General features: G+C 43.4%; 1 protein-coding gene across 1 annotated transcript in view; it reads right to left on the bottom strand.

Moving 5' to 3' along the window:
* JMJD1C (jumonji domain containing 1C) overlaps positions 1–23,584 on the bottom strand; it is a 673,912-nt gene that overhangs the window by 86,117 nt on the left and 564,211 nt on the right. Inside the window, exon 13 of the mRNA XM_030203125.1 lies at positions 5,255–5,407. Coding sequence (XP_030058985.1) covers positions 5,255–5,407 — 153 coding nt within the window. The remainder of the gene's footprint in view (positions 1–5,254; positions 5,408–23,584) is intronic.

Genomic DNA, 23,584 nt, shown 5'->3' on the forward strand with positions numbered 1-23,584 from the left:
AGAAGATATGTTGCCTCTCCAATCTAGGAGGAAGATATCTGAGGCTAGTCTGCTGTGTGACTCTACTCAGGTACCTTTATGTTCTGAGTGGCAAAAAGATCTATTGGGAGAGTGCCCCACTCTTAAAATACCATTTAAGCCACATCCTCATCCACAGACCACCAGTGCAGTCATAGGTTACAGCTCAGCTGGTTACTAAGGAATTGGACTTTCCTACCAAATAAGTGGCTCATGGGGAATGACTCAGTTCCACATCCTGACAGCTTCCCAACACAGGAAGATCAGTGCATAGTGGTAGAAATCTGAAAGAGCCAAAATTCTTAAATACATTCTATGCTGATGTTTGCTGGTTCTTTCAGATTTCTACCACTATGGACACTAAATTGGTGATCATTTACTGTGGTAGAAAGGCTTTTACCTGAACTGTGCTTTGCAAAGCTCCAATGAATTCCAATTCTGGATAAAGGCTTAGTTGGGACTTGGGGCCGTTTATAATGAATCCTAGTAATTCTAATACTTGGATAGCTGTATGCACTGATCTTCCTGCCTCTTCTCGAGATGTGATCTATACATACCAATTGTCGAAAGAGAAAAATGTGCACTCCTAGTCTGCGTAAATATGCCAATATGATCGCAAGATATTCTGTGAATACTGGAGGAGTTGATGTGAATCCTAATGGCAGTATATGATACTGGCAGCAGTGTTTCCCTATGATGAATCTGAAATATACTCATATACAGATACGTCCCGGTCGCAGAAGTTCCCTTTAAGCCCAGAGAATGTACAGTGGAGGCATGGCCTAGTGGTTAGAGCACCGGTCTTGACATCCAGAGGCAGCCAGTTCAAATCTCACTACTGCTCCTTGTGATCTTGGGCAAGTCACTTAACCCTCCATCGCCTCAGGTACAAACTTAGATTGTGGGCCCTCCAGGGACAGAAATGCCCAGTGTACCTGAACAGAAATACTCTGGTGTGCCTGAATGTAACTCACCTTGAGCTACTACTGAAAAAGGTGTGCACAAAATCTAAATAAATAAATACCCGGTCTTTCTTTTGGAGAAAGGGACTTATAATGCCTAGGGAAACTATCCTGAAAGTTTCTCTTACTAAAAACGTATTCAGGGTCCTTAGGTCTAGGATAGGACAGAATCTTCCCTCCTTCTCCTTGTCCGTTTTGTGACCAGGAAATACTTGGGAGAAAAAATCCCTTCCCTCTTTCTCTTGGTGAGATGGGTTTGACCACTATTTGTATCTAAGAAAGAAGAGAGCTCCTTGTTAAGTACTTCCTGGTGCTAAGAGCTTGACCAAGATACTCTTAGTAGCCAATTTTGTTGAGTGTCCAATAGATGCAGATGGTATCCTAAACAGATCGATTGGAGGTCATAAGGGGCCAAAGTTGGCAAAAGAACCCCCCCCCCCCCCCCCAAAAAAAAAAAAAAAAAATATATATATATATATATATATAGCCTCCCTCAAATTGGTAGGTTGTCCAGCACAACTACTGGGATGCTGGCTATGTTCTTGAGACAACAGTCAAAACCCCACCCCTGGTTTCAGCTGCAGTACTGGTTGGGTCTTTAGGTCTCTCTGCTGACTGAGGCAAGAATAAGATCCCTCTCTAGACTGGGATGAGCAGGAAGGGAGGGTTATTGTCTATGCCTTCCAGTGTAGTAGGATTCTCCTTTGCTCTTCACCTGGGAATTTCCTAGAAGATAAGATTGGGCAAAAAGTGTGCCTGGAGAGGGTTTTAGGAGGGCGACTGTGCTGTTTGATCAGGGTAGGAGCTTTCTGCACCTTATCTATGAAGAGATTCTCGCCATACTACAGCAACAAGCTTTTCCTGCACATTACATCCAACCCAAAGCATGCTGTACTGAAAATATCATAGGTTGTTTGGACCATTATTCTGCATTCCCTCCTTTTTCCTATTAGCAAACAAAGTTGATCAGCCTTCTCCTGATGGAGATGTCTGCAAACTCCTCAGCATTAGACAATGATCCGTTAGTCCAAGAATCTATTCCCAGAGACACCGAGGAATGAGTCTTGAAAACTTTGGCTTCTGAAAGTGGATTTGACTAACATGGAATGGTGAGGAAGCTATTGCTTCTTGAATCCAGGAGCCTTCTGGACTATACACAGGGTCAACTTTCTCTATATTAAGTACTATAGAGACAGAAGAGGGGATGGGGTCTTCCACATTCTCATCTGTAGAACCTTCAGAACAGGATCTGCATTTGGGGGTTACAACCAAGGCAACTTCCTTGAGCCTCCATAGAACACAGAGCCGCAAGCCTCCCTCAAGCTCATGGAGGAATACCTTATTTATTTACCACCTTTTTGAAGGAATTCATTCTGGTGTACAGTAAGAATAAATCAAACACGAGTAATAGACAATTACAGCAGTAAAAATATTCAAATACAAAGTATGGCATAGTGTACTACTTACAATGTCAACACAATAAGTAATAAAACATTTTAATTGACAGCGTACGGTATAAGCAAAGATGGAACATATAGATCCCTCTTACGTAAGACAGTAAGAGGAGTTAGAAAATAAGGCAACTAACTTAAAAAAAGTTGCACGAGGTCAGAGAGATGGTTAAATATTATCCCAGCTAGAGTGCAAAAACACGTTCTGCTGCAGTGTGTGAGTGTGAGTGTGTGTGTACAGATAGTCTTGTGTAAGGTCCTTGGAGGTGTGTACAGAATCATCCTATTCTTCAGGTAATTGGGGTCATTTCCTTTAAGGGTCTTTAAGATCAGACAGTTTTAAATTTAGTCCTGTACTGTACTGGTAGCCAATTAAGTTTTTGCAAAAATGGTGTGATGTGCTCACGTTGCCTGCAACCTTCTATTAGTCCTGCCGCAGCATTCTGAATCAATTGGAGCTGGTGCAGGCCTTTGTAGTTAGAACACTGTAGAGTGCATTGCAGTAATCCAGTCTTGATATTATCGTGGCATGCACAACTGGGATAAGATTTACCTTCTCAATTTAAGGAGAGAAGCAGCGCAGCTGTTGCAAGCAATAGAAGCAGCTCTTGAAGGTTGATTGGATTTGGGGGAATCAGAGTAAGTGTTGGAGAGAACATCCTAAAGTCTCACAGTGGAATTGCTTCAGGATTCTATATGTTTCTGCCCTAGGTTCCTCCTCTGTCTCTAAGTTAAATGGAATGGCATCTGCTATTTACCTACAAAATCAATGGAGAGAGCTTCGTCCCAACAACTTTCTTCTCTCCTCCCACAGAGGCAACCTCTCTCCCTCTTGTTCTTTTACCCTCCCCCAGGTGCATCATATCTCTGCCCCCTCCCCCACGAATGGATTCAAAATCTCTGCCTCCCTCCCTTTCTCAGGCCCAACATTTCTCCCCTACCCAAGGCCAACATCTCCCCCGTCCCCCCACATTTACCTTAAAAGTTCCTTTCTTCATACAGGACCCCAGCAAAGGCTGTCTGCCGCTAACCGGGGGGTGGGGGGGTGGAGTGCCAAAACCTGGGGACGGAGGGGAGAGAGATGTCGGTCATGTGGGGAGGAGGTCCTGGGTGCTCCAACTGCTTTGAACCTTCGGCACTTTGCCTTGTTGCCCGAATAGTCAGTCCACCCCTGCGACCACCTCTAAATGTTAAGTCTAGTCCTCTAACCACTAAGCTGCTACTCACTCCATTCTGCACTCCAAAATATTTTGTCCTGCTCTAAGCTGCCATATTTACTGCACCTCAGAGGTTTTTTGTTTTTAGTTTTTAACATTTACTCAGCATTGCACAGAAACAGAACAAGGTACATACACCATTAGCAAATACAATATAAAAGGCATCAAATCACAAAAAAATAACTGAAATAAAAATAATTTTGTACCACCCAAATCTATATACTACCCTGGCTGTTTCAATAGTGAGCCATAGAAGTTGCCAGCTTTTAAAATGGCAGGCATAGATGTTTTTCAGTCCTAAATGTTGATAGCTGCCAGCAATTTCAGAAACTTGGACATTTACAGCCCTCCCATCTAGACATTTTTTAAAGGCATATACAAACATCATGCTTGCCATTTTAAAATCTCTGGAAGAGGCTGCATGGGAAGGTTTGTACTGGCTCCAATGCAGAGTTCTTGCCCCACAAAGAAAACTTCACCTCAGATGGTACACAGGATCACAGAAGGAACCTGATGCACTCCAGAAGGGGAGAGTGAGGGGAAGGAGACAACAGAGGAAAAATAATTATTTGGCATTGAACTGAAAAGTGGGGGAGGTAGCTGGTGTGGAGACAGAGGGTAGACAAACGGTAATCTTGCTCACAGACTTCTCTTCTCAGCCCTTTCGCAGCCAGCACCAATGCAAACATTCTGAGTAACATGCTACAGTGGCGCTTTTTCATGTGATCCAAATCCCAACGTTCATCTGGTACCTGATGTATGTTGGCATGCTATCTGAAATCGTGGACGGATGTCACTGACAGCGCCACCCTTGACACTCCTCTAGTACCACCCCAACACACCTTTGCTGGCGCTAGATTTTCGTGGTTTTGTAAAATACTGGCTGAAACGTTTTGGCCACTAAAACACATAACTGCCGCAATTAAGGCATTTAAAGCCAAATAACGCTTGAAAAATAACCACCGTGCTTTAGATCTTTTGTTCTAATGTATAGCTCCTAATCTTCTATAAATAATGGCCACTTTTATATTGTGGTGGCCATGTATGGATTATTTTCCTGGAAGGCACTCAGATCTACATAAAAGATTTTCTGTGGTGGTGAAAGTTTGCACTTAGAAATGTTTTGTGCTTTGAAGGTTAACTATCATTAGTAAGGGTTCAGTGTGGTGTGGACTGTTTTTGGCCCACCTTATAATCGTCATTTGAGATTCTGCTTATTTGAATTTGGTTCACACCTTTCAGTAGTAGTTCAGGGTGAGTTACATTCAGGAACAGTACCTATTTTCCCATCCTAGGTTTACAATCTAAGTATGCACCTGAGACATTGGAGAGTTAAAGAACTTGCCCAAGGTCAAAAGGATACATTAACTGGATTTGAACCCTGGCTTCGCTGGTTCTCAGACACCTGCTCTAATAGCCAGGCTGCTACTCTACACAAATTTCTAAAAGGGAGGGGGGTAGGGGGCTTTTTGCCTAAAGTATGCTACTTTTCTCATAAAACAGCAATTCAACAAGAGTTGCAGAAAAATGCTAAACCAGTATTTCTATAAAAAGTCAGAATAAACAATATGTAGAATGGTTCAATTCATATAAATTATAAACTGACCTCTAGAACTCTTCCTTTCCTTTGCCTTGTAACAATCCAGGCAGACCACAAATCCACATTTTTGGCAGACCCAATGAATGTTAAACAGTGTGGCTTCACATGCATCACACATCTCCCGGACTCCTCTCACTGCTCTCTTCCAGGCAATTTTGGCTGAAATGCAGAACAAACAGTGTTTTGTACAAATGTAAGAGCAAACATCTGCACATCCAACTATACAGGCCTAACTAAAGGATCCCTTTCAAAAGGAGACGTACTGTATATTTTTCTTAAAATATAAGCTGGCCTTTTTCTTGGCATTGCTCCTTTTTCTCCTTTTTTACCATTAGATGTTATGTCTTCTCACTCTATTCATATTTAAATGCAACAGACCTTTCATGAAAAATAAAACTATTTCTAATGAATTAACTGCTTATAAAAGTGCCAAACCAACTGTAACAGAACCTAAAACCCTCTAACAATGCAACTACTTACTGCACAGACAACAGCAACCAAAACAGTCCCTTATGGGATTTGATTTAATTATTTGCCTTTCCAAACCTGAGCTTGACTAATGTTTGTTAGTCCTGCTGTGGAGAGGGCAGACCTGGGTAAGAATTCAGGTACAGTTTCTAAACCCAATGACATATCAATTAGGGTGGCAGTTGTGACCATCGCTCAATATTCAACTCTCTATAATGGCAACTAAACCAAATGGAGGAAAATAAATTTGCCCAATCATATCAACTGCTACCATTCAACATTTACACAAGACTAAATCATGTCACTATGCCACCAGCATAAACTTATTGTAGAACAGAATGGATTTATTTACAATTCAAATATTCTTTTGGTTTAATATTCCTGCTATGGCAGAGGTAGAATTTGCATCTTCTGGATGGGAGGGGAGGGATTTTTCATCATTTTAATGTTATTTAACTTCTGTTTTTAATATGTGCACAGATAATGTAAACCGCACCGGAAACAACTGGGGACGGAGGCAGTATATAAGCATGTGTTGCTATTAACATATTGATATTGTTGATGCATTGCTGAACAATGACACCTAGTAATCTGCAATTTGTGGCCCATGAATGAAGACTGGGAAGAAGAGGAGGGGATGGAAAATATAAAAATGAGAGAGGGAAAGCCCAGAAAGCTGTGAATGAAGATTTATGATGCTGTAGCCAAACAGAAATTAGCTCCAGTTGAAATGGAAGGTAAAAGAAGCTGGAGATATATATCTACATATATGTATGTATCTATCTATATATATGCTATGATATAATTACATATTACAGAAAATTAATAAAATTAATTTAAAAATTAGCAAGCTAAAAATATTTGGTTATGAGTTCCTGGAAGAGGTGGAAATAATGGAACAGCATTAACGGAATTGAAAAAAAAAAAATCATGGGAACAGCACTGATGAAATATCACATGCTTCCAAAAAGCCTACAGAAAACTGCATGAAAGACCATGGCTGAAACCTAAACTCTGATGGAAGTCTGGGTTTCAGTCAGATGTTTTAGGAAACAGCCTCTTTAATTTTGGTGACTAAGTTGGTTAGTACAAACTTGGTAACACAACATGGAAAGGGAACTGTGTATAATAAAGTTATATATGGAAAAGCCTGGAAGTGCCTATCAGAGGTTGTGGAAGCCAGTACTTGTTTACAGATTTGAGCATTCTTAGGGTAAGTAGGACCAGTGGTAGAAAAAGGGTTCAGAGGCCGTGTAAATCTTAAAATGAAGGCTGGAGGAGTTTCTGTTGGGATGCATGTGACAATTTATATTCTCATTTATCCAAAGAAACAGCATAAGGAATGGCAAGTCAAATGCAAAGTGCTGATAAGGAAGGCAAAGAGGGACTTTGAAAAAAAGATTGCACTGGAGGCAAAAACACTTAGTAAAACCTTTTTAGGTATATTAAAAGCAAGAAGCAGCAAAAGAATCAGTTGGACCACCAGATGACCAAGGGTTAAAAGGGGCACTCAGGGAAGACAAAGCCATAGCAGAGAGATTAAATTAATTTTTTGCTTTGGTCTTTAACAAAGAAGATTTGGGAAAGATAACGGTGCCAGAAATGGTATTCAAAGATGGCGAGTAAGAAACTGAATGAAATCTCTATAAACCTAGAAGATGTAAGGCACAATTTGACAAATTGAAGAGTAGCAAATCACCTAGACCAAATGGTATTCCTCTCACAGTACTGATAGAATTAAAAAATGAACTTGCAGAACTATTGTTAGTAATATGTAACATCTTTAAAATCAAGCATGGTACTGGAGGGTGGCCAATGTAATGCCGATTTTTTAAAAAGGCTCCAGAGGTGATCTGGAAAATTGTAGACCGGTGAGCCTGATGTTGGTACAAGGCAAAATGGTAGAAATTATTATAAAGAACAAAATTACTGAGCATGTACAAAAGTATGGATTAATGAGACAACGCCAACATGGATTTAGTGAAGGGAAATCTTACCTCACCAATCTACTACAATTTCTTTGAAGGGGTGAACAAACATGTGGATAAAGGTGAGCCAATTGATATTGCATATCTGGATTTTCAAAAGGCATCTGACAAAATACCTCATGAAAGACTCCAGAGGAAACTGGAGTGTCATGGGATAGGAGGTAGTGTACTATTATGGTTTAAAAACTGGTTAAAAGACAGAAAACAGAGAGTAGGGTTAAATGATCAGTATTCTCAATGGAGAATGGAAGAAAGTGGGGTTCCCCAGGGGTCTTGAGATGGGAGTAAATAGTGAGGTAATTAAATTTGCTGATGACACAAAAGTTATTCAAAGTTGTTAAATCACAAGAGGATTGTGAAAAAGTAGGCATCCAAATGGCAGAAGATGTTTAATGTGAGCAAGTACAAAGTGATGCATGTGGGAAAGAAGAACCTGAACTATAGTTGTGTGATGCATGGTTCCATAGTAGGAGACACTGACCAGGAAAGTGATCTAGGTGTCACCGCTGATGATACGTTGAAACCCTCTGCTCAGTGTGCTGCAGCAGATAAGAAAGCAAATAGAATGTTAGGTATAATTAGAAAAGGAATGAGAACAAAAATGAGGACGTTTTAATGCCTTTGTATCGCTCCATGGTGCGACTGCACCTTGAATATTGTGTGTAATTCTGGTCACTGAATCTCAAAAAAAGATATACTGGAATTAGAAAAAGGTAGAGAAAGGCAACAAAAATGATAAAGGAGATGGAACAACTTCCCTATGAGGAAAGGCTAAAGCGGCTAGGGCTCTTCAGCTTTGAGGAAAGATGGCTGAGGGGAGATATGATAGAGGTCCATAAAATAATGAGTGGAAAGGGTAGATGTGAATCGCTTGTTTACTCTTTCCAAAAATACTAGGACTTGGGGGCACGCAATGAAGCTACAAAGTAGTAAATTTAAAACAAATCGAAGAAAATATTTCTTCACTCAGCGTGTAATTAAACTTGAATTCATTGCCAGAGAATGTAGTAAAAGCAATTAGCTTAGCAGGGTTTAAAAAATAGGTTTGGATAGATTCCTAAAAGAAAAGTTCATAAGCCATTATTCAGATGGACTTGGAGAAAATCCTCTGCTTATTTCTAAGATAAGCAGCATAAAATGTTTTGTACTGTTTTGGGATCTTGCCAAGTACTTTATGGAGCAGCTGGTGCAGGAGCCGACGAGAGAAGGAAAAATTCTAGACTTGGTCCTTAGTGGAGTGCATGATCTGGTGAGGGACGTTATGGTACTGGGGCCGCTTGATAACAGTGATCATAATATGATCAGTTTTGATATCAACCTTGAAGTAACTATACACAGGAAGTCAAATACGTTAGCGTTTAACTTTAAAAAAGGACACTATGATAAAATGAGAAGAACGGTTAAAAAAAAACTTAGGGGAGGGGCAACTGAGAGGGTAAAAACTGTACAACAGGCATGGATGCTGTTAAAAAATACCATCCTGGAGGCCCAGGCCAAACATATTCCGCAAATTAGAAAAGAAAGATGCAAGTCCAAAAGACAGCCGGAGTGGTTGAAAAGTGAGGTGAAGGAAGCTATTAGGGCTAAAAGAAACTCCTTCAGAAAATGGAAGAAGGAACCGTCTGAAAATAGCAAGAAGCAGCATAAGAAGTGTCAAAGCAAATGCAAGGTGCAGATAAAGAAGGCCAAGAGGGATTACGAAAAAAGACAGCGTTAGAGGCAAAAAAACATAGCAAAAATTTTTTTCGGTATATAAAAGCAGGAAGCCGGCAAAAGAATCGGTTGGGCCGCTGGATGACAGAGGGGTAAAAGGGGCGATCAAGGAAGATAAAGACGTAGCGGAGAGATTGAATTAATTCTTTGTTCGGTCTTCACCGAGGAAGATTTGGGTGGGATACCAGTGTCGGAAATGGTATTTCAAGCGGACGAGTCGGAGAAACTTACTGACTTCACGGTAAACCTGGAGGACATAATGGGGCAGTTCAGCAAACTGAAGAGTAGCAAATCTCCTGGACCGGATGGTATTCATCCTAGAGTACTGATAGAACTGAAAAATGAGCTTGCAGAGCTACTGTTAGTGATATGCAATTTATTCTTAAAATCGAGCATAGTACCGGAAGATTGCAGGGTAGCCAATGTAACGCCGATTTTTAAAAAAGGTTCCAGGGAAGATCCGGGAAATTATAGACCGGTGAGTCTGACGTCGGTGCCGGGGAAAATGGTAGAGGCTATTATCAAAAACAAAATTACAGAGCACATCCAAGGACATGGATTACTGAGACCAAGTCAGCACAGCTTTTGTGTGGGGAAATCTTGCCTGACCAATTTACTTCAATTCTTTGAAGGAGTAAACAAACATGTGGACAAAGGGGAGCCAGTTGATATAGTGTATCTGGATTTTCAAAAGGCGTTTGACAAGGTACCTCATGAAAGGCTACAGAGGAAATTGGAGGGTCATGGGATAGGAGGAAATGTCCTATTGTGTATTAAAAACTGGCTGAAGGATAGGAAAGAGAGAGTGGGGTTAAATGGGCAGTATTCACAATGGAGAAAGGTAGTTAGTGGGGTTCCTCAGGGGTCTGTGCTAGGACCGCTGCTTTTTAATATATTTATACATGATTTAGAGATGGGAGTAACTTGCGAGGCAATTAAATTTGTTAATGACACAAAGTTATTCAAAGTCGTTAACTCGCGACAGGATTGTGAAAAATTACAGAAGGACCTTACGAGACTGGGAGACTAAATGGCAGATGACGTTTAATGTGAGCAAGTGCAAGGTGATGCATGTGGGAAAAAAGAACCCGAATTATAGCTACGTCATGCAAGGTTCCACGTTAGGAGTTACGGACCAAGAAAGGTATCTGGATGTTGTCGTCGATAATACACTGAAACCTTCTGCTCAGTGTACTGCTGCGGCTAGGAAAGCGAATAAAATGTTGGGTATTATTAGGAAAGGTATGGAAAACAAGTGTGAGGATGTTATAATGCCGTATCACTTCATGGTGCGACCGCACCTTGAGTATTGTGTTCAATTCTGGTCGCTGCATCTCAAGAAAGATATAGTAGAATTGGAAAAGGTGCAGAGAAGGGCGACTAAAATGATAGCGAGGATGGGACGACTTCCCTATGAAGAAAGACTAAGGAGGCTAGGGTTTTTCAGCTTGGAAGAGAAGAGACGGCTGAGGGGAGACATGATAGAGGTATATAAAATAATGAGTGGAGTGGAACAGGTGGATGTGAAGCGTCTGTTCACGCTTTCCAAAAATACTAGGACTAGGGGGCATGCAATGAAACTACAGTGTAGTAAATCTAAAACAAAGTGGAGAAAAAGTTTCTTCATCCAACGCATAATTAAACTCTGGAATTCGTTGCCGGAGAACGTGATGAAGGCGGTTAGCTTAGCAGAGTTTAAAAAGGGGTTAGATGGTTTCCTAAAGAACAAGTCCATAAATCGCTACTAAATGAACTTGGGAAAAACCCACAATTCCAGAAATAACATGTATAGAATGTTTGTACGTTTGGGAAGCTCGCCAGGTGCCCTTGGCCTGGATTGGCCGCTGTCGTGGACAGGATGCTAGGCTCGATGGATCCTTGGTCTTTTCCCAGTGTGGCATTACTTATGTACTTGTAACCTGGACTGGCCACTGTTGGAAACAGGATGATGGGATTGATGGACCTTCAGTCTATCCCAGTATGGCAACACTTATGTTCTTATTAAGATAAAGAATTTCAACTGGGAAGATTGGATTGGTAAATTTAGTTTCTGTCAGATTTGCCTATTGTTGGCATTTTGGAGCCAATTCAATAAAACTTTTCTTTCATTCTGCATAAATGGAGAAACGTCTAGTAAATCAGGCTCTTAATATGTGCTTATTTCCTTCAGCTTGTACATGATGCAAGCAAATGCTGAACCAGTTTATTTTTGCACACAAAAAATAAGATCCTGATGGGAGGTTCAAAAAAACAAAAAAGTAGTTATTAAATATGTAATTCTGTTTATAGGTCAAAATTTCAGAACCTTTCATCAAAGAACCAGCGATCGTACGGTCGTGGTGGACGACTCAGGGGTCCAGCTGCAAGTATCACTGGTGGCGTTAGAAGAAAAACTGAGGACCTGGAAAACAGATCCAGGAGGCGCAACCTAAGACCTTAGAGGATAGAGAACTCACAAGATATTGGAGACATGGCTCACTTAATCGTTGCAGTTACTGGACCATATGCGAAGGCTGTGGCCAGAAGGATGCTAGGCTGCATAGAAAGGGGCATAACCAGCAGAAGAAAGGAGGTGTTGATGCCCCTCTACAAGTCGTTGGTGAGGCCCCACTTGGAGTATTGTGTTCAGTTTTGGAGGCCGTATCTTGCTAAAGATGTAAAAAGACTGGAAGTGGTGCAAAGAAAAACTACAAAAATGGTATGGGATTTGCGCTGCAAACCGTACGAGGAGAGACTTGCTGACCTGAACATGTATACCTTGGAGGAAAGAAGAAACAGGGGAGATATGATACAGATGTTCAAATATTTGAAAGGTATTAATCCGCAAATGAATCTTTTCTGGGAAGGCGGTAGAACTAGAGGACATGAATTGAGGTTGAAGGGGGGCAGACTCAGGACTAATGTCAGAAAGTATTTTTTCACGGAGAGGGTGGTGGATATGTGGAATGTCCTCCCGCGGGAGGTGGTGGAGATGAAAATGGTAATGGAATTCAAACATGCGTGGGATAAACACAAAGGAATTCTGTTTAGAAGAAATGGTTCCGTGGAATCTTATCGGAGATTGGGTGGCGACGCCGGTACTTGGGAAACAAAACGGGAGCTGCTTAGATTTCTACAGTCTACGCCCTGATCGTGACTGAATAGATAGGAATGGACTGGAGTGTAAATTTTAAGGGGCTTCGATGTTAGCTTCAGAACTTAATACAAGAACAGTACTGGGCAGACTTCTACAGTCTGTGCCCTGAGAAAGGCAAGGAAAATCAAACTCGGGTATACATATACAGTATCACATACCATGTAAAATGAGTTTATCTTGTTGGGCAGACTGGATGGACCGTACAGGTCTTTATCTGCCATCATTTACTATGTTACTATATGGGGCCTTTAAGAGTGGAACAGGCCCATCGAGTGGGCCCAGACAGTCCAGGGGCACACAACCCAGAATACCGATTTTCAAGGGATGCCTAGGGTTCTGAAGCCATGGCCTGCAACGGTCCATCTGGTATCTATCACTTGAAATACACCAATTTGATGGCAAACTGCTATATGTGTGTGTGTGTGGGGGGGGGGGGGGGGGGGGTGGGGGGGGGGGTGGGGCTTCCTACTTAAGTATGACTGTTGCTGCAGAGCCAAGCAGTAATGAGTTAATAACTGTGGTCCCTGGCTGAAGTGGTTTCTTTCACTCAAAGCGTGGCCGGGCAGACTATTCTATGGTGGACATCTGTACTTGATGAACGTTATACAACTGATGATATTTGAACTTTTCAACAGACAACAGCAGCAGGTGACAAACCTGTTGCCACCTACGTAGTATGAGTTTAATAACTACAGTTGTGAGATGCAATAATGCTCACTCTGAATCTGGATACAGCCAAGTGTTTAACCCTACTGTTGACTGTTATTTACTGATCTTGGTGGGATTTTTTTTTTGGTTTGTTTGTTTTGCTTACCTGTACCAACATATATGTTGACATGAGATTAATGTTGGCTGCTTTTTTTGTTTTGCTTACATAGTTGCACTAACATATGTTTACATGAGATTAATGCTGGCTGTTTTGCCCAGGGGGCATTTAATGTGAAGATTATAACCTGGAATGTGAGGAGTACTAACTCCCAAATTAAAAAATTTTACAGCAGCTTCAGAGACATAGAGCAGACATAGTTTTACTGAAAGAGACATACCTTAATGATGTACAACATGCAAAACTTAAGGTGGTGGGTGGGTGATCATATCGCAGCACCAGCGGAAAGGGAAAAATGGTGGCATGGCCATCTTTCTCTATAAAAGGTGTGGTGGACCAGATTAGGCCTCTTTATGCAGACTCAGGTGGTAGATATGTTTTTTGTCACTTAATAATAGTGCTAAGTGAGGTGTGTTTGGGTGGTATCTACGTCCCCAACCAATCTGATAAAAAAATTGTATGCCAAGCTATTAACCAATTTATTAGATCAAGACTCTATGCCTTTATTATTCGGACGTCACTAACAAAATATAGGAACCGGAATTAGATAAGTCTTACAATCCTAGACATGAGAAGCCTATTCTCACTAGGGGACTCCCTAATTTTTTGTGTTGTACATTAGATCTTATAGATGTGTGAAGGATATTCACCCTTCAGTACAGGATTATAACATAAGTACACTCCACACAGTCATGTATTATTTATTGGCTTCTAGAGAGTTGTTCTGTATTTCTGCTGCAGATAAAGGCCTGTATGCCATCTCAGACCATGCTTGGGTGTGGCTGGATTGGTGCCCATGGGAAACTGGAGAGGGGACAATACTTGGAGGTTTCCCTTCGCTTTCTGTAACGATACTTGGTTTCAACAGAGATTGCTGGAATGTTGGAAGAACTATAAAATTCACCATTCTACTTATGAGAATGATCCTATCATTTACTGGAAGGCGGTGAAGGCTGTTCTCTGCAGCAAGATCATTAGCTATACCAGTTATGTGAAAAAGGCAAGGGATTGTGAGATCCTTTGGTTTCAGCGACAGCTACATGGGGATACCTGCAATCTGACTCACATGCAACATCTGTTGTCATTACAGGCTATTCTGAATGAGAAACTCTATCAGCACATGGCTAGATCTTTTGCATATTATAAATACCAGTTATCTAAGCATGGAAACAAGAGTGGGCAGCTTTTGGCCTATCTTATAACTCCCAGAGAGAAAAGCAAAAAAGTTCTGGCCATGAAAGGTCAGGCAGGCAGGGTGATTCATACAGATCAAGAAATTTGTACTATATTTAAATGATATTATCAATGCTATGCTTTGCCCATAGATAAGGGTTTGCAAAGTAGCCTGTATTTGGAAGAGATGCGCCCGCAGACTGTAACCCAGGCTGACAGACTTGTTAAATTCCACTATCACTTCTGACAAGGTGGACTGGGCCATTAGACAATATCTGTGGTTAAAGGCAACAGCACAGGTGGCTTTCGGACTGATGCACCGAGTTTCATAAATTATTGGGTGAAGAGATCATACTGCCTCTTACCAAAATATTTAATACTACTGTGGAGACAGAATCTCTACCAGAACACCTTAATTTGGCCCGGATTATAGTACTTCCAAAGACAGGATAGAATCCCACTCTTCCCCTTCCCGAATCTTACAGACAAATATCAACTATTGAATTTTGAAGTAAAATTGTTGGCAAAGATCATGGCTAGTCATTTGGCAAATGTTGTTCTTGATTACACATGATTCACACGTGGGCTTCGTTCAGGAATGGTGGATGACTAAGAATTTGAGAAAGCTTCTTGCCTCAACAGAATATAAAGATTGCCTGAAACAACCCTCCATATTAGTTAGCTTTGATGCAGAAAAAAAACAAGTCCACAGGGACTTTATGTACATGACACTAGACAAATACGGGTTTCATAGGAGCTTTATCTCACTGATACACACACTGTATTCTGTGTCCAAAGCTACAGTATTAATGGTCTTCAATCGGCTTGTTTCCCAACTCATAGGGGAACAAGGCAAGGGTGACCATTGTCTCTGTTACTTTAATAACCTTAGACGCCTTGATAAGAGATATTCATGCCAATCCAGATGTACAGGGTGTACGGGTAGGCCTCCAGTATTTTAAGTTAGTGGCTTTTGCTGATGATAAATTGGGGCACTTAAATCCTCAAAGGTCCTTACGTGCACTTTTCTTTTTAATTGACCTTTCAAATAATAATTACAAAAGAAAAACAGTGGAAAAGTGACACAGAATCTCCATCAATTTAGAGGAAACAATCAAACTTTGTTCATAAACATCTGCACGCTAGATTAGCCCACAAGAAAGGTAGACCAAGTGGATAAATTCTAGAAGATTTGTTAAGCACAGAAGAAAGAAACGTGTGGGGCTTACTATGAAATACATTATAACCCTAACCCCTGGAGTGTTAGAAACCAGAAGTCAAGCAGTCAAGTCCCCTCTTCCCTCAAGAAAAAATTGTAACTGTGAGGGTTCAAAAAAGACAGTTCACATTATTCAAGGAAACCAGACACTTATAAGGATAATGTAATTGAAATGTTGCACCTAATGGTAAAACTTTCTGACAAAAGGCAAAATAACTTCCATCCTGTTCGAGTCCATTTAGAAATATCAGGAAAAATAGACGCCTACCCCCCCCCCCCCCCCCCCCACACACACACACAAAAAATAAAATAAAGTTATAACCTCTTATTCTGAAGAAAAGACGCAAAAGTGCTTGTTTGTCCCGTTGAAATACAAACGACACCAATAGGATAGCATGAGATATTTCTGCTGCAGAAGTCTCCAAAATGTTGATTAGTGAAATATCTCCCTGCTCAGGTTTTGCCAGAGAGCTATTACATTTCTTAGATGGCAATGGAATAAAGTAAACCTCAAAAGTGGCAAACCCGCTTCTTCATATTTAAAAACCTCTTTTTGGAATTTATAAAATATTTCTTTAGGCCGCTGTCGTGGACAGGATGCTGGGCTCGATGGACCCTTGGTCTTTTCCCAGTGTGGCATTACTTATGTACTTATGAGGAAAATTCAATATTCTGAAGTTCAAACTTTTAACATAATTCTCAAATTTTTCAATCCTACAATATAATACCATCTTATCTTGTAGCATATTAGTTTGAGCGGATTTCACCTGTTGTAGTTGAAGTTCCAAGGTTTCCACCTTCCCATTCAAGACCGCAGAGCTCTTTTCTAAACACTGAATCCAACCCACACTCTGGGCCAATGAAGGAAGCAACTTCGAAGATACCGTGTACAGGGCCTCCAGGACATGCCAAATTGTCTTCAGCCTGATCTCAGCTGGTCTGACCAATGATGGTAGAGCCACAACTAGTTCCATTAATCGTCTTTCCATGTACTCCCCGACTGGCACTTCACCCAACGTGGGGCCTGAGATGTCATTTCCCCAGAGAGCTTCTGCCTTCGCCCCACTCACTCCCGCCAGGGGCAGTATCAGTAACATCAAGGGTGGGGGGGAGGAATAGGTCCTGCCACTTTGATCCTGAAGCTCAGGCTCTCCTCCCCTCCACAAGCAGCTGGTTCGCCCTGAGAAGCACAAGCAAATGCCATGATCTTTGACTGACGCAACTAGGGGAAAACCACCCACCGAGCAGGCTGCACAGAGGCCTTCCTTACATACACTTTTGGAGAATTTTTGGGAATACGGAGAAGGGGTTTCGACTGAGCTTTTAAAGTCAAAGACCCTACCATCCAAGATTGCAACAACTATGGGACAGGCCATTTCCCCTTAAATGGACGGAGGGAGCTTTCAAATACCTGGGGATTTACCTCCCCGCTTCAGCTGGCTCATTGTATTCCAATAATGTCTCTGCAATGTTGGAAGTCACAAAGAGATAGTTGGAGCATTGGGATGATTGGCCAATATTGCTTGGCGGAAGAATCAGTCTTATTCGTATGGCAATTTTTCCTAAATGGCTGTACATGTTACAATAACTACCAATTAGGCTATTACAAAAAGACTTGAAAAAATTAAACCAGTTGCTATCCAAATTTTGTTGGGCAAAAAGAAAACCTAAACTGAATTTGCAGTTTCTGATGGGGTACTGGAGTCAGGGAGAGCTTGGATTACCAAACATAAGGTTATACAATATTACTTGACTGTTGAGACACTTTCATGATTGGATTCTCCTTCAACACCAATTCAACCCAATAACATTAGAGACTGCATTTTACTTCCCATATTATTTTAATTCTCTGTTACACACCCCATGCTCTAAGGTTTCATACAAGCTAAATGGGAGTGTCCTTTACAGACCACTGAGACACACATGGAGAGTGCTTGTGCAGAAACTGGGGGAAGGGTGACCCATTAGTAAGAGATCAGATTTCCTTGAGGGGGAAATGTGGCCTCAGCCAGGATTGGATAAAGTAAAATTAGAACTTATCTGATAATTTTCTTTCCTTTGGCTACAGCAGATGAATCCAGTAACTGGTGGGTTGTGTCCATCTACCAGCAGGTGGAGATAGAGATTACTAAACTGTAGTGAGTGATACTGGACAACCAGCCCCTCTATCAGCTAGTATTTGTCTCATTGCCAAGCAGAACTCAGAAACAAACTGTAAACCTTCCTCACCACTGTGAACTACAGCAGTCATAGCAACACTGCAAAGCAAAACTGCAACAATCAGAACAGCGTTCCACCCAATTCTGAGTCCCTTTTCTCTTTTTGTAAACGAAGCTGAAAAGGAACAAAACGCTCACAGCAGAGAATTACGATGGAATGAAATAAGGGAGGGATCCTGGATTTATCTGTTGCAGCTAAAGGAAAGAAAATGATCAGGTAAGACATGATTTTACCTTCCTAAGCGAAGGCAGCAGATGAATCCAGTAACTGGTGGGATGTACCAAAGCAGTCCCTAAAGAGGGAGGGAAACTGTCGCCCCCCCCTCCCCGAGCCAGCGCTGCTGCAGCAAAAGAGGCATTGGATCTGGCAGCAACATCCACTCTGTAATGTCAAGAGAAAGTGTGTAAGAAAGTCTAAGTAGCCACCCAACAGATCTCATCCAAGGACAGCACCGATGTCTCTGCCCATGAAGTCAACTAAGCCTGAGTAGAATGGGCTCGTAGCACTTCCGGAGGAACCCGGCCACCCAAAAGGTAAGCTGAGGAAATCACCTCCTTGATCCATCTTGTGATAGTAGCCTTGGAGGCTGCTGCACCCCATTGGGGGCCCGAAACCAGCACAAACAGATGATCTGACCTGCAAAACTCATAAGAAATCTGTAAGTAGTGGAGGAGGATGCGGCAAACATCCAAGAGCTGAAGCTTCTTGAAGTCCACCAGATAATCATTCTCCCGAAAGGACATAAGGAAAAAAAAGGGTGATTGAGATGAAAAGCCAAGATCACCTTCTGCAAAAAGGACGGACGGTACGGAAATCGACTCCCAGCTCAGAAAACTGCAAAATGGTATCTTGACACGATGGTGCTTGCATTTCAGAGACCCTACATACCGAAGTCATAGCCACCAAAAATTCCGTCTTCGAGGTGAGGTCCTTGTTAGGGCATTCTAAGGGACACCTTTTGAGCCCTTGCGTAGGAGTTCTAAGGATCATATTAAGATTCCAGACCAGACAAGGCCGAGGCAACGGAGGACTCAAGTGAAGCACTCCTCGCAGGAAACGAATGACATCTGGATGAGAATCCAAGGAAGAAACATAGACACGGCCTTGAAAACAGGCCAAGGGTGCCATCTGTACTCAAAGTGAGTTATAGGCCAACCCTTTCTGCAAGCCATCCTGCAGAAAAACTGAGGCCTCGAAGGGCAAGCACAACTCTCGCATCATGCAACAAAGGTGCACCAAACACGGGCATACACCGAGGTAGATCGCTTCCAAGCCCGCAATAAAATAGCTATCACCTCATCCGAATAGCCCTTCTTCCTCAAAAGTGACCGCTCCATAGCCAGGCTGTAAGACCAAAGTGGCAAGGATCCTTTATCTGAACCAGCCCCTGATGAAAAAGCCTAGGGTGAACAGGAAGACGAAGAGGCAGCTCCACTAGGAGCTGAATTAAGTCTGCGTACCAAGGGGCAATGAGGCCAATCCAGAGCTATCATGCTGACCCTCCCCCGGTACAGCTGGATCCTGAGCAGAGTCTGGCCGACCAATGACCATGGATGGAAGACATACAGGGGCACTGACTCGGGCCACAGCAGGAGAAGGGAGTGGACCCAGGCTCTTTTCTTCTGTTGAAGAAGACGAGAGCCTTAGCATTGGCCCGAGTCACAATGAGATCCATCGGAGCTGTGCCCCACTTGCGACAAATCAGATGAAATGCCTCCACGGATAGCGCCCATTCCGCCCGATCTAGGATATGCCAGCTGAGAAAATCTGCTTGCACAATTGCCCTGCAATTTGAGCAGCTGACAGCCACTGAAGATGAACCTCTGCCCACCGGAGGTGACCCGCCTTGGTTGAAACTGCTGGACTTTGGGTGCCGCCTTGCCGATTAGATGGAAGCCACCACTGTCATGTCTGAAAAAAACTCGAATCGTCCAGCCCATCAGCAGATCCTGAAACACAATCAAGGTGCAGAGCACGCATGAAGCTCTAAGCGATTAATGGGCCAGGCCATTTCAATCGCTGACCATGTCCCCTGCGCATAATGGTGGAAGCAATCAGCTAGCTCCCTAATTTGTCAAACTGGCATCCGTAACCACAACCACCCACTACAGGGACGGAAGAGGCATGTCTTTCATTAAGTGGAGGCCGCAAAGCCACCAGGCCATACTGCTCCGAGTCCGGGAAAGCCACGGAATGCGGCGTCAATAATCCTGATACCGGTGACCATATGCTCAGCAGTGAGGACTGAAGAGATTGTATATGCGTCCTCACCCAAGGAAGCACCTCCAGGGTCGCCGCCATGGAGCCCAGCACCCAAACATAGTCCCAAACCCAGAGACTCGACACCCGGAGAAAGCTGGAAATCTGGGAGCGGAGCTTAATCCGTCGCTCCTCTAGCAAAAATACACGTCCCACAGCCATGCCGAAATGAGCTCCCAGGTAGTCCTAGCTCTGAGTAGGGACTAGGTGGCTCTTGGGCAGGTTCAGAACCCTGCCCAAGGACTGTAGCAGTGCGACTCTCCTGGACCGAGTCCGCCCAAATCAGTCATCCAGGTAGGGATGGACCAGATTCCTTCTTTCCGCACGGACATTGTCATGACCACAATGACTTTGGAGAAAGTCCGTGCGGCAGTAGAAAGGCCAAAGGGCAGCGCACCAAACTGGAAATGGTGACCCAGAACAGCAAAATGCAGAAAATGCCGATTCACAGACCAAATTGGGATATGAAGATAAGCCTCCTCGAGGTCCAGCACAACAGACTTCAGCGTTTCCATATGAAAGTGGCAAATATGCAAGAACTGATTCAGCTTGCAAAGATCGAAAATAGGATGAAAGGAGCCCCCTTTTCGAGGCACCACGAAGTAAATGGAATACTGCCCCTCCCAAACCTCATGAGGCGAAACAGGCGCCACTGCTCCGATCTCCAACAAGTGGCCTCGACTGCTGCCTTCTTAGAAGCGGTAGAGCAGCGGACTCTAAAAATGCATCTGACAGGCGAGACAAACTCTAGCTTTTAATCATCCCAGATAATATCCAGAAGCCATTGGTCCAAAGTGATTTTGGCCCACTCTTCATAAGAGAGGGTCAGACGATCCTTATCTAAAGAAACAGAGAGTAGACCAGTGCCCCATCACTGGAAGGAGAGGCCTGCAACTCCTGAGTGTGTGGAGTTGGTCACAAAGCATTCATCTCCATGAAAGGAAGACCGCTGTTGAAAACGGGAACGTCAGAAAGGAGAAAAAGAATGGCGTGGACGATAATGGTGAGCCTCTCTTAGGCAAGGTTGCACAGTCCCAGAGCACAGAGGAGCTCTGGGCTTGTCCTCTGGGAGACGCTGACCCTTGGAGTCCCCCAAACCCTTCACAATCTTCTCCAGCTTTTCTCTAAACAGAAGTTTGCCTCAAAAGGGCAACCAAATGAGCCTTTGCTTAGAGGCCAAGTCCACCCAATGACGAGGCCACAACAGCCAGCAAGAAGACACCGCATGCACCATCTGTTTGGCCGAGGCCCTGACCAAGTCATAGAGGGCATTAATGAGATAAGCAAGGCCCGATTCCATCTGGGGTGCAACAGATCCCAACCCAGAATCCACATCCGCACCCTGTTCCAGAGCCTGCTGAAGCCAACTGAGGCACGCCCTGGCCGCATAAGAGCTACAAATTGAGGCCTGGAGCACCAATGCAGAAACCTCAAAGGAATGCTTGAAGGAGGCTTCTAGATGCTGGTCCTGCACATCTTTAAGCGCTACATCCTCTTCCACTGGAAGTGTATTCTTTTTGGTGACCGTCGTCACCAATGCATCCACCATAGGGTGGACAAATCTGTCCGCTTGAACCAAGGCCACCGGAAAAAGACAAGCCATCGCCTTAGACACCTTGAGAGTCCCCTCAGGATCAGACCACTGAGCTAAGATACAGAATGACCTTGTGAACAGGAAAAGCTTTAGAGGGTTTTCTCATGCTGGCCATCTTCAAATTAACCGAAGTTGCAGCTTGCGCCTCAGAGTCAGAAATGTTTAAAGCTGCCAGCGCACTAGAAATAAGGGAGGGCAACTCATCCCTATGAAACACGTGGACGGCAGTAGGATCATCAGGCTCCTCCTGCCACAATTAACCCTCCTCCAACTCATCCACCCGAGAAGGCTGGAGGGAGTCCCCAGAAGGCACGGCAAGCGAAAGGGAACCAGAGCCTAAAGATGGTACATCCGTGATAGGAGACTCAGCTCCTCTTAAGAGCTGGGTCCTCCAGAGAAACAGGAAACCCGGACCCAAAATCCAAAACAGGACCCCCTGAGGGCAAGGAAGCGCCTTGGAGCTGAGGGAGAGCCAGAAACTACTTTAAAAGAAAGGCCTGATGGAGAAGAACAAAGTCCGGAGAAAAGACATCTCCAATTCTCCTAGTCCCAGAGGAAGTCCCTGGAGCGGGGTCAAGAGAGGAAACAAGTGCCTCCGTAGTGCCAACCAGAAAGTCATCCGAATCGTGCAAAAGCTCCGAAACTGCCATCAAATGTTTAGTGGGAGCTGCATCTGAGGGAGGAGAAAAAAGTGGCAGCTGCACTCACATCAGTGCGGGAAACAGAAGCTTCAGCAGAATCCATGCTCTCCCCAGGTGCTCTGAATGGCCCGTACTGCGAAGTCCCACTGGGGTTTTTGTTTCCCACAGAGGGAGTATCTTTTTACTGCCTCTGCCACCAAAATTGCGGTGCACACCCCGTGGGAAGGGAGGAGGAGAAAAGCACTCACTGTGGAAACAGGCTCCCCGACCAGACAAATCGCCTCCCAGCACTGGCATGCTGCTAAAAAGGCACCACAGGCTGCAAGGCAGAAATCCACTACAGAAATGCCCAGCAAGGAGCACAGTGCATCCTGTTCCTCCATAAAAATGTCTTTTTTTTTTTTTGCTGCACCGAGAAAAACAAAAACAAAACTTCTCTCCCTTCCTTTTATTTTCCCCCCGCAGTGGTGAGGAAGGGAAGTCAGTAAAGGCACTGGAAGGCAAGGGGACACGGGATGAAGCAGGGACCAGCAAACTAGGTATGCCTCCAAAGATGGCTGCAAGCAAAAACCAGTCACCCCCAGACTCAAACTGGCTGGAGAGAAGCCCAGGAGTAGTCTCAGAATAAACAAAAGTATCAAGGAGCTGGTGAGAAGCTGTCCACCACCTGCTGGAGATAAGCGATATACTAGCTGATGGAGGGGCTGGTTGTCCAGTATCACTCACTACAGTTTAGTAATCTCTATCTCTACCTGCTGGTAGATGGACACAACCCACCAGTTACTGGATTCATCTGCTGCCTGCGCTAAGGAATGCAGTATATGGTGCATGGGAGAAAGCAGGATTTACCTTGTTGGAGCGCCTACTAACTAGGGAAGGGACTTTGCTGACCTTTGACTATCTTTAACATCAGCTAGGGACCAGATAGGGAGATAGATTTGCCTACTGTAAAGTAAAACATTATACTGAATCTCTGAATGGTGATCAACCTACATTACATAAAGGGAACAGGATAAAAAATTCTTTTTAATGAAGTCTTTGAACATATTTCCACCTTGTACAGGTTGGAGAAGGACAAAGATCGGGGAAAGGGGAGGAA

Source organism: Microcaecilia unicolor, chromosome 5 (assembly GCF_901765095.1).
Source record: "Microcaecilia unicolor chromosome 5, aMicUni1.1, whole genome shotgun sequence".
Lineage (NCBI taxonomy): Eukaryota > Metazoa > Chordata > Amphibia > Gymnophiona > Siphonopidae > Microcaecilia > Microcaecilia unicolor.